The sequence below is a fragment of the Vigna unguiculata genome, chromosome 9 (genome assembly GCF_037176805.1).
Source record: "Vigna unguiculata cultivar grain cowpea cultivar isolate G323 ecotype 2 chromosome 9, ASM3717680v1, whole genome shotgun sequence".
Lineage (NCBI taxonomy): Eukaryota > Viridiplantae > Streptophyta > Magnoliopsida > Fabales > Fabaceae > Vigna > Vigna unguiculata.
This window is the reverse complement of record NC_140800.1, coordinates 43,698,399-43,711,273: the sequence shown is the minus strand read 5'-3', so window position 1 is coordinate 43,711,273 and position 12,875 is coordinate 43,698,399. Positions and strand designations below refer to the sequence as shown.

General features: G+C 29.2%; 1 protein-coding gene across 1 annotated transcript; it reads left to right on the top strand.

Moving 5' to 3' along the window:
- The first annotated feature begins 5,751 nt into the window (after positions 1-5,751).
- On the top strand, positions 5,752-8,594 carry LOC114163748 (uncharacterized). Its single transcript, XM_028048042.2, has 2 exons — positions 5,752-7,175; positions 7,707-8,594. The coding sequence occupies exons 1-2, from the start codon at positions 6,230-6,232 to the stop codon at positions 8,213-8,215; spliced, it is 1,455 nt and encodes a 484-aa protein (XP_027903843.1). The 5' UTR covers positions 5,752-6,229; the 3' UTR covers positions 8,216-8,594.
- Positions 8,595-12,875: the final 4,281 nt, after the last annotated feature.

Here is a 12,875-nt window from a genome sequence, read left to right as displayed (position 1 = left end):
TATGGATTTATTCATTAGTTTAAATTAGTCACTAATTACGCAATTAATTAGTATACACGAGTCTCTTGGGAAACGATATTCCGGTCTTACCGGTTACTACTTGCATGACTTGGTACACTTGCCAAAGTTTTAACACTAAGTTATAAATATTAGTTAAAATACATAAAAAATCACCTAATATTAAAATTAATACTATTTTTTAATTTTAAAAAGATTAAAAACATAAAAGTATTTAGAAAAAAAAAAAGTAAGTAAACGCTTAGGACTAACATATTTAAGCCTAAGCCTATATTGATGCGCACTTTTCACGGCTGCATCAATCTGACAAAAAGAAATTAAATTATGTATCATCATCAGATTAATTGGTAAGAATGATTATCAATTATTTGGTTCATTGCTCCTTCATGCTTTACATTATATATATATATATATATATATATATATATATATATATATATATATATATATAAATAAAACCAACGAAGGTATATATTTTGACCAAGTTTGATTTAAATTATAATCTTGGAAAGTGTTTTTAATTAGGATTAACACTTAATTCTTAAACTATACAAAAATACATAATAGTTTACAAGTTGACATGAGAAGTTAAATATTAGGGAAACTTTTTTAAACCATGAAGTATGAGATTTAATTTTAATATATAGATTACAATATTTTTTTATTTAATTATTTTTTTTATATACTTGTTAAAAAAATTTCCCGAACATTTTTTTTTAAATTATCAAACAAAAGAGAATATTTCAACTAGGGATGGCAACGGGGCGGGGCGGGGACGAGTTTCGCTATCCCATACCCATCCCCGCATAAAAAATTCATCCTCATCCCCATACCCAAACCCAACGGGTATCAAACTTTTTTCCCATCCCCATCCCCACCGGGTAACGGGTATAATCTCGTACCCATACCCGTACCCGTGTTCTAACTACTTCAATATTAATTTTTATAAAAGAAAAAAAATTACGGTAAAGAAAACATAATATTATGAAATATTCAATATTAGGAGGATTTTCTTCGATGCCAAATACCTTAAAATAAATTATAATTGTTTACATTTTATATTAGAATACCAAATAAAATTTCATGTGAACCAAAACATTTGTTAAATTTGCAAACTACAACATTGATGAACTTAGTTGATAAAATTAAAAAATATTTCAAAAAAATATAAAAGGAAAACAAATATTTAAATTAAAATATATTTTAAATGTTTGTTTACTTCAATTTTTTAAATTCTAATGAATATCTTTTTTATACACTAATAAAAGTTATAATATATCACTTGATCAAAATGACACAAAGAATAAATAATAAACATAATAATAAAAGGAAAACAAATATTCAAATTAAAATATATTTTAAATGTTTGTTTACTTCAATTTTTTAAATTATAATGAATCTCTTTTTTATACACTAATAAAAGTTATAATACATCACTTGATCAAAATGACACAAAGAACAAATAATAAACATAATAATAAAATTTTGACATAGATTTTGTATCTTTTGAACTTCAATATATGTTGGATAGTGACAAAAAAATATTCATAGCAATTACATTAAATTTTTATATTGTAGTAAATAAAAGTTATTTATACAATTAAAGTGGAAAAAATTACAGTATGATTAATAGTGAGTTATAAAATAACAAATAATTAGATAGAATATATCGAAATATTATTCTACATGATGAAAATAAACAATAAATAAAAATATTAAAAGACTAACAAATGTGTGTTTTAGAAATAATTTGAGAGACTATCGAAAGAAATCGCACAAAGGAAATCAAATGTATAATTAAGGTATGATAAAATGAAAAATACCTTACAGAACTAATTATTAAATTATGTTTGAAGTGGTTAAAATTAAATAGAAATATCATTAGTGACCAAAAAATTTGTCATTAAATTACATATAAATTAGTAATTAAATTGGTCACTAAATCAAGTACAGATTCGATCATTGAATCGGTCACTAATTTAGTCATTGATTCAGACAATAAATCAACTACTACCACCAATGACGAAAAATAGTGACTGATATGGGTTACTGACTAAATCAGTCACCATTTCATGTTTTTCTTGTAGTGAATTATCATATACTATTCCTAAATATCATTATATATATATATATATATATATATATATATATATATATAAAATTTTAACCACTTCAAACAAAATTTAAAGTGAAAAAATTACATTATGATTAATAATGAGTTATAAAATAAAAAATAATTAGATAGAATATATCGAAATATTATTCTACATGATGAAAATAAAAAAAATAAATAAAAATATTAAAAAACTAACAAATGTGTGTTTTAGAAATAATTTGAGAGACTATCGAAAAAAATCACACAAAGGAAATCAAATGTATAACTAAGGTATGATAAGACGAAAAATATCTTAGAGAATTAAGAAAACTTTTCAAATATTAACATATAATTAATGGTTGAAAAATAACGAAAATTATTTTAATGAAACAAAAGAGTTCTTCAAATTAAACAAAAATTAATAATAATAATAAGTAAAGAATTTTTTTTATATTATCTTAAATTGAGAGTATAAACATTCTCATGTGAAAGAAAAATTTATAATAAATAAAAATATTAAAAAATAATATAAATATTCAAATGTGAGGCATAATTTTTTTTTAATTAACATACATCATTTTAACATAATTACATAAAGGTTATGATAAGATAAAAAATATATTGGAGATGAGAATGAGTTTCATGACAAATGAAATAATTAAAAGAAATAAAAAATAGAAAAAAAAAAATATATATATATATATAAGGGTTACTTGATTAATTGTGAATATTTTAATAATTTAAACGAGAATGGAGATATGGCGGGGACGGGTATTATGGCGGGTATATGTACATCCCCATACCCATTCCCATACCCAACTGAAAAAGTCGGGGATTCCCCATACCCATACCCATACCCAGTCAATGCGGGGATTCCCCGTCAAAACGGGGACGGATTCGGGCAATACCCACGGAGACGGGTTTATTTGTCATCTCTAATTTCAACCTGTAGCCATTAATAAACTTTGGTTAAGTTTGATTTCAACGTCAAAAGATGAATACTCATTTTTTTTATTAATATAACAGTAAAACATTGCGTTCCATGTTGAATATTTCCTCCAACTAATTTTATTTTGAAAGGTCAAATTCATTAAAATTGGAACACAAAAATATGATTCATATAATCAAACGTAACTTACTATTATACAGCGTCATCAAAGTATATGAAAAAACTAAGGCAACAAATGCAGGCACACCATTTTTCACATTCCAAAATTTCACTAATCCCTTATTTGTTAGAGTTTGGGGAAATGGAAGTACAAAATAATATCAGTTATCTGATTTAGAAAAATTAAAAAAAAAATATGTAATGCACTTTATTACTTATTACCTGATTTAAGAACATATTTACTTCTTCGTTATTTAATAACAAATTAATTAAATTATATAACTTAAAAAAATATGTATTTTTCACCGACCACAGTAATCATACCTATCTGTCCAACCTTCATAATACAGAAGTCATATCTCTCCGTCTTTTCTCCAAAAGGATAAAAAGTGAAAATATATAATTTTATATGTTGACATAAGAAATGAAAAAAAATAATTTTTTAATAATTAGATTTTGATAAATTTTTTTATAACATATTTTTTTAATTTTTTTATATTTTAAATTTTTTAAACGATATCAAATTTCAGATTATAAAAAGAATTTGCTAAAATATTATTATTTTAAAAACTTACTTTATAAAAACCATTTTTTAATTTAAAAAGAAAATATTGATACTTTTTCTTTACTCATAATCCATTATTATATAATTTTATCATTAAAAAAATATCTCGCTCAAAATATGATTTTCCTTCGTTAAAAGTCATGGTGCTATATTTATTTGGCTGCTTCAAAATTGGGCCCACCACGGTCCATGCATGGCCATAATTTAAGGACAGTCCCAAGCAATGAGTTTGCCATCTGGAAGCGAGAACCATTATTCATGGAATGAGACAAATTCTACATGTGAAAGTGTTTTTCTCTCAAACCTTAATTTGTTAGTATTAAACATATAATTATGAATTATGATGTCAGGTGCATTAGTGGCAGAGTGCATCCACTCGCAAAGAACTCCCACTATATTCATATGGAATGTTGGAAGTCCGGAATCATTAAGAATTTAATATTATTCAGAACTAAATTTTAAATTCGATATTTATTGTTGATTGTTTTTTTTTTTTAATATTTCAAATCAATTATCGTATCCAACAAGAGATTGATTAAACTACATATTATCCTTCTTAATGACAGTATAGGAAAACTATAATAACAATTGGTTTTTAATAATTAATAAGAAAACAGTTTTTTAATACATTTATATACGGTGTCCTTGATTTTTGTTGTAATTTTTTAATAATAATTATATCTTAATCTGTATAATTAAGTTAAAACACATGTTATTTGATGAAGAAAGAAAAGGAAAAAAAAAAAAGAGGAAAAAAAGTGTGTTGGATGGATAAGTGTTTGTGATATATGAATCTCCTATATCATTATCCTTTCATGTTATGGTGTCTTTCCATGAACGTTCTTCTTTTTTCTTCTTTTTTTAAATTTTTTTCTTTTCACTTTTTAGGAGCCTCTTTTTTCTGGCATCCTAGTGGACCACGAGTTTTATTTGAAAATCTGTTTTCTCTTTTTATTCAAATTATTATGGTAGTACATGATAATAGGACCAGTAGACCCAAAGAACAGAAGTATTTGATCATAAATGGTCATACAAGATCAAGAGAACCCAACCAAAATGTCCTTCCAGATGAATCAGAACTCAGAAAAAGCAACCATTAACATTTCGACCTTTAGTTCTCTCCTCTGAAAAGTCACATTCTTTTGCCATCCACAAGATAACAAGAGAATCACCATTTTCTTTCATAAGTTTTGTTTTTTTAACAGGTCAAACTGCTATCTCTGCTAATAATTATAATTATTTTCTTACATTCTATAGTTTTACTCCTTTACTTCTTTATTATTACACCTTTCTTCTTTAATAGTCGGGTTTATTATTATGAACACTATTTTTCTATCCCTCTATTCTATTATTAGGATAGTCCTGCTGCTTACTTTAGTTCTTCCTCACATTCTAATTTTTACATTTATTTATTATATCTTTTATGTTTCCATTTTCATTATTTCTTCTTCTATTTTTAATTTATCAGCCTTTTATCATTCAAGTCATATCAATCAGTTTTTTAAATCTTTAAAAAAATATTAGATTATAACCCCAATTTAATAATATTTATTATTTAGAATACTTAAAAGGTATTTATAGAGAAACAATATCAAAGCCTTTTAACAAAATGATTCCACACAGTAAACAATTTGTTAAATTTGTAATCTGTGCAGAGAAAAACCCTGAACATCAATTTAAAATGAAGTAAATTACTGGACACATGGATTATCCCAGTTTGTTTAATCGACACTTAACTTCTTTAATTAAAATTAAAATACGGGATTCGATCTCCAATATAGAGATAGAGTGGCATGCTGAAGATACGTGTAACTATGTTAGATTTTTATTCCGTATATTGTTTTCAAGAAAAAGACCCAAATATTGTGTACTAAATAAGATTAAAATGGAAAAGAATACTTATTTTACTGTGTGTGAGATCATAAGTTGAGTTTCTGGAACGGAAAGCAGAAACAACTCAATCACAGTTCTTATGAGTCTTCTCTCTCTCTCTCCTTTGAATTGAGAAGACACAATAAATCGTCAAACGCGGTGTTTGCTTAACGAGGAGAGTTTGTCGGTTCCCACAGTATTAAATTATAGGGAACTGCCAAACAATTCTTAATCAAACAAAAACGCTACCTTACCCTTACCTTGTCGTGTGTACTTCTACTAGTAACGCTACATCTCTTCTCTTCTCCCTCTTCTCTCTTCTCTCTTCCCCTCCCTGCATGCTTTCTTTGATTGAATTTGAACCGGTCTTAGTCCACGCCCGCCACGCCACCCAACCCGTTTCATAATTTCAATTTCCCATCTTTCACTCATTCCATTCTCCCTTACCCATCACTCCACCTATTCTTTTATTTTATTTTTTTATTTTTTCTCACCGCAGCAACAAACTATCTATGCATACAACCCCGCAAACCAAACAAACCCAATTCAAATCCGACACTAGAAGAAACAGATGAGGCAGTGGATTCACGTGGCGGTGGCCGCAGCCGCCGTGGGATGCGTCTCCACCCTTTTGTTGGTCTTTCTCTTCCGTTGGTGTCGGAAAAGAAATGGCACGAATTTTGTTGAACCGGCTAGTTTGACCAGGGTGGAGAGTGTGCAGGGAGGGATTTCTGTTTCCAGGATCCATCAGCAACCTTTTCAGGTGGATCAGGGGAGCAAGAACAGCAACAAGGGTAATTACAATTACTATGTTTTTCGCGGCGGTGGGGTGTCGGGGAAAAGAAGCTTCTTCAATTGGGGTGATCATCCATCCATGGCCTCTGATGCTGTTGAAAATGGATGGTCACGATTTGCCTTCACGGGGTACAAGAGTTACACGCCGTCTCCTTCGAAAAGATCGGGGCTTTTGGGGGCGTGTGCTGCACCGGCAGGGAGTGATTTTGGGAGAGAATCAGAGGCTGAGATAAGCTGGGAAGTGGCACGTGGATCTGCTGAGTTTATGCAGAAGGTGAGGTTGAATCCTGGTATTAAAAAATCTCATCAAAGCAACAATAGTAATGGTTCTCTGGGCGTTGCTTCTATCATTAGAGGGGCTTTGCCTTTGCCTGGGCCTCCCCTGGGGAATTGCGCGTTCCCACAAGAAGCATATTTTGAGATTACCATTTTGTACTCACGTGGCGATGATAGTGAATCTGTTGGGAAGAGTGGGGAAGGTGAGAAGACCAAGCTTTTGGTTCAAGGAAACTCCAATGGCAAAGGGAATTCCGAGGCTTTGGTTCATGTTACCAGTGGGAATGGAAGTAATAAAATCAACAATGTTGAAGGAGAGAGTGGGAAGGGTGAATCTGTGATGTTCTCCTTGGGTTTAACAGCAGGGGGTTCTGTTCCTTTGAGAGTTCCCGGTAGCTATCCTGGGAGCATTGGCTTCAACTCCAACGGTTCTCTCTATCTTGATGGTAACTATTAACTCATAAATCATTAACCTCATATTAGATTACTGATTCACCTTCGTTTGTTTAGCCACCATTTGACCAAATTAGGTACAGTTTTGTAGACCAGATTAGGTGAAGTTGTAGTAGTTTGCAACAACCATGTCTTTTTTTCGTTTTGTTATTTTGTTTTATCTATTGGGGTTAAATCAGCGACCCGAAAACAATACATATACTCAGGGTGTCTTTCAAAACCTGTCTGTGGTTTTCAGAATGCAATAACTAAAGAAGGTTGTTTACACAGCCGATAGGGATGCAAGAACAAAATGAGCTGCTTTTGCTTTTTGTTTTCAAAAAACTTATTTTAAATACAATTAAAAAATTAAGAACTTTGGGATGAGAAATTGGTTGTTTAATGGTGGGAGATTGTTTAGAAAAGAGCTTTTAGAACAAAATAGAAAAGTATGAAGGGAATCAAAGATGCTGTTACTTACAACACGCAATTTATATTTCCGCTATGTATCTTTAGAGACATCTAAGTATGAAAATTGGTTACAGGAACGAAACTTGTACGCGAATCGGAGAAGGCAGAGTGGGTGGGAACTGATAAAGTGATTGGTTGTGGATTTGATCCAAGGCAGAAGAAGGTTTTCTTCACTATAGACTCTGATCTAATGCATGTAATTCACTGCCAGACAGAGGAGTTTGGCACACCACTTTTTCCGATCATGGCTGCAAATATAGACATTATGGTGTTAGTTAATTTTGGACAAAGTGCATTCAAATATGCACCTGCGAATGCCCAGAGAACGCCAAATCCATGCTTCATAGCCCCACTTGTAAATTCCCCTGCAGCTACCTTGGGCTACGATGACAGCAAGGAGCTATTCTCAATGGGAAGGATCGATTCTCAGTGGCTCAACCGGTCCACAACCAAAGGAAGCCACAATAATAATAATAACAACCATAACAATAATCGAACATTGGATTTTGACGAGGAGTCTGAGGCTGATCTGTTTGAAATCGTCATAGATGGTTCTGGAAAATATCCCAACACAGCATCATAGATTACAGCAAAGAGTGCACACCGGTAACATCGTCTGATCCTGATGGGACATGGCTTTGCTGCACATGCATGGGTTGTTTAGAAGAATGTTTGATGTATGCATGTGTATTTCAGCATCTGAATGGGATGTTCGGCATGGTTAGTGTTATAGAGATATAGAGAACACACACAAAGAGACATTCATACACATGAAACACTACTTTATTGTGGAGGCTTAACATTGACTAACTAGTCAGATACAGTTTCTTTCGTTTTCTTCTTCTTTCTAAGTGCCCAGGCATTTCATTTTTTTTTTTTTTCATTTGGAAGAGAACATAAGCACCCCCCTTCTGTAAATATTGTATTCTCATATAATAAAAAATTATATGTCCAGGCTTCAATTGTCTGTGAAAAGAAACATTATTTTTGACTTGTCGCGTGAATGGTTATTAAAATTAGTATCTAGAAATAAAAAGGAAGTGAATGGGTATAACTCAATTCACGAAATTTTGAAGCTTCTAGAAAGGACATGGGAAACAAAGTTTCTTCATGTGTGACTTAATCCTCTCCTAAGAAAAACGTTCCATAATTAGAGATGAAAAAATTAGTTAGGATTTGTGGGTTAGTCAGTCAATTGGGTGCAATTTTCAACTCTGTCACTTCGTTTTGTCTTGTCAGATTAGTGAGCCGTCAGCCTATTTTTTCTAAGCAAAAATTAATTTTTATATATTATATTATTTAAAACATATAAGTATAGAATAATATTATAAGTTAAAAGAATGATTAACGCTTATCAGTTAAGTTTAATTATTAATTCTAGTAGAATAATTTAATATTAAGATGATAACTTTTTAATTTATTTTATTCAAAACATTAATTAATTACTTAATTAAAATTTATAAAATATTTATATTTTATATATATAACTACTTTTGAAATAAATAAAAAAAGGTTCTGGGGTCAATCTATCAATATGCTAGTTTATACTTTGACGCCAGTTTATCACATTTCATTTATAACAGATAAACCAAAATGGGATAGACTAACATTTTTTTTACCTCTATCTGTAACTGCTTTAAAAAAATTGACTTGTAAAATTATCTAAGGAATTTATTAAAAGCTCAAAACTCCTAATTACAATTATTAAAAGAAGACGTGAAAAGGAAGATGATTTGAGGATGATATTTAAGTTAATATTTTAATATGCTAAATATTTTTGAAGAGTGATTAAATTATTGCTTTTGTTATTTTTACCAAATTTTAGACCATCAATAGTTTTATATAAAAAAAAAAAAAATCGATCAGACTCTTAAATTGTAATTTTATATTATTCTATTTACCTATGTTAATCTTTATTATTACAATTAAAAATGACGATCAAATTATTAATGTTTTAATATATTTTAAAAAGCATGTTACGTCAATTTTGATATAAATTTTTGACTAATATAATTCAAAAGTTATTTAAAAAAAAAATACAATCAAGAAGAAAATATTAACATTTATTAAAAATTATGTCTAGTGTAATTTATTTCTCTCCAATTTTCTTCAGAGTTACCGTAAGTCAAGAATCGAAAGAGAAATTTGATTTCATATCATATGATTCTTAATTCTATTTGTCGAGTTTCGGTGCCCTTAAACTGATTAACATTTGCTATTCTGTATTCTAAAAAAACAGATGAAAACTCATAGCTGAGTCTTAATGATTGAACTTTTCAAAACAGTAATTTCAAACAAACAAAAGACTAAATAGAAACTTTAAATTAATACATAATATTAAATTAGTAGTTTTCCAAAAAGAAGGATTTAGGATTCTTTTCCTCTTCTTCAGCTGATAAAAATGTGGTGGTCTCGGATATTTGTGGCTATGACTTTCATTTGGCAGAACATTGAAGGAGAAGCTGAGGAAGCATTAGCATAGAAAAAGGTTAGGATATTCATAATTATAGCAAAAGGTGTTCTTACTCAAACATATATTCTTTCTTTAGTGCTATTGTAATAATACATATGTTTGGTAAAAATCGTGTAACTTTGAATCCAAAACTAATAATTACAGTCTGAGGTAAGAAATTAAAATATATAAAATAGTTTTAAAATACTTAAAAAGTAAAATATAATAGCTGTAATATTTTTGCGTGAGAAAAAACCTATCATGAAGAATTGATTCTTTCACGATTGATTATTCCGTCGTTGAAATTTCTATTTATTCGAATATTAGTTCAGTTTACTTTTCAAATTGGAGAAGTATTTTCAAGAAAGATAATTTCTTTCTTTATTTTTATTTTTTTTAAGATTTTACCTTCCACAACACAAATGGAAAGATACAGTTTGAAGGACAAATTTTAAAGTGAATTGATGAGATCTATTTTGATAAACCCACCCAATTAAATTTAATTAATCTCTTAATTTAAACATATGTTGCATTCTCTTAAGGATGTTTGTAAGGGTTTGTCATGAAATTTCTTCTTGAGTTTTGTTGTTAGATTTAGGATTTGATTTTGATGGCCACTTAAGAAGAATTTCATAAATTCTACCTTTGCCTTTCATGTTTGGCAACTGGGTAAGTAGGTTGCTCCTCTCTCTTGTGAATTTCTTCTTCAAAAAATAAAAAATAAATAAATAAAAGTAAAAATACATATCTGAGAATCTTTTTTATGTTTAATTTGGACCGTTATTTAAAAAAACTTTTGCATATCTACGAGATTCTAGGTTTGTTCAACGATGGTAGAAATTCCTGTTAACGATGTTCTTAAGGTATGCGTGTGCAGTGTAATGCACATTAGAGGGTTCAAAACTTCCGTTGTCTTATTAATGAGGTGTATAGTTAAATTATATAATTAAATAAATATGAAAGTAAAATAAATTTGAAGCATGTAGCTAAAAATGTAGAAATATTATAAATATTACCATGTCGTGTAAATAAAACAAATAGTAAAATAATAAAAATTAATTCAAAATATCAAAATTCTGATCTATATGTAAGGAATACCCTCTTCCTCTTTTTATCTTGCTATTGACCTTTATGTATACTGCTTAAAATAAATTTACACAGCTTGATAATTACATTGACATGACTTATCTAAATGATTTCTAGAACTGTATGCTTTCATAATTTTCTTACAAACCACAAATATTTTTTATTGAAGATAATTCTATTTAAGTTGAATAGGATCATTATAGATACTAGAACTCTCACTGTCTCCCTCCTAATATCTAACTCAGCTTCTTTCTCATGATCCAAACACAATACTATTAAATTAGAACAATGTGCTAGTTGGTTATAAGAAAAGGAAAACATTAAATAGAATGTGGGATCCACCAATTATTTGTAATATTTAATGAATTTCAATTAGTAAAGGAAATATGTTCAAAAGAGTATGTGATGAATTTCTAATATTTTCCTAAGTACTTATTAATTTGTAAATGTGTAAACATGTGGCATGAGATGGATTTATTAGTAATATGTATCTTTCTATATATGTAAAATTTATGATTAGATTGAATTAAATATATATTTTTTAAATAATATTCAATGTTATTTCTGTTTCAATAAAAAATTGATTTTTGGTTTGTTCACTTTTCAATTTATGTGATTTTCAATTTTGTAAACATGGTAGGAGTTGTTGGATAGTGTCATTTATGAGAAATATCAAGCATAAGAGCATTTAAGGTCCTTTCATTTTGGTAGATGTGACATCGAGGCCTCTTTTGATTTTAAGCAATAATAGGATTTTTCCTATTCCGTAGATGGGAATGTTTGTATTGTTGGGCCACTGCTATACCCCGAACCCTTGATAGATACAAAGTAGAAAAAAAGATGTGTTTCTTAAAAGAAATGGGTAAATGTGCTTTAAATTGAAAAAAATATTTAAATATTAATTTGGTCTTTTATTTTCATGATTATAAACATCTTTTATTTGTAGATCTCCAAACAAGTAGGGGTGACAATTAGGACCTAATCGGTCCACAGGCTTGCACAAAATATGTGGATCGGGTCTAGAATTTGAATTCACAAGCCCGTCACAACTGACCCACATAAGTACGTGGCTTGCACGGATTGGTCCGCATGGGTCAGTCCACAAGTCTGCATAAAAAAAAACTTGCATTTTTGTATATTAATTACTTTTTTTATGGACTCTTGCATTAACGTTTCAAATTTTTGTATAATTGAAAAATACAAACATTATGTATTTTTTAATGTATTAAAATTTAAAAAAATACCTTGTGTATCATAATATGAACATGAATATTAAATATTAAATATTGAATATAGTAAATATTTTTACCTTTTAAACACGTGTGGCACTGGCACCCAATTTTTTTTTTCTAACATTATAGTGGGCCGGGTTTTGTAATAGTTACCCACGTATTGAAAAGTCGGTCCAGAATACAGAGTTGTTGGATCATATCAATAAACCAGAAAGCCAGACTCTAGATTCATCTACGGGCTTTTTGTTTCCTCCACCCCCTGAATTTATAACTGTTTATAAATTTTAAAATGGTCATTTTGTCCTCAGTAAAGGCTAATTATGGATTTCTCGTATAAAAAATTTTCAGAACAATTTTCTCGGAAGTTGTGGAACATGATTTTTGGAACAAAATATCTACCACATGATCTTTGGAATACATGTAACGCATTTTAGAATGGGTTTTTTCAGAACAGAATTTCTAAAACATATATG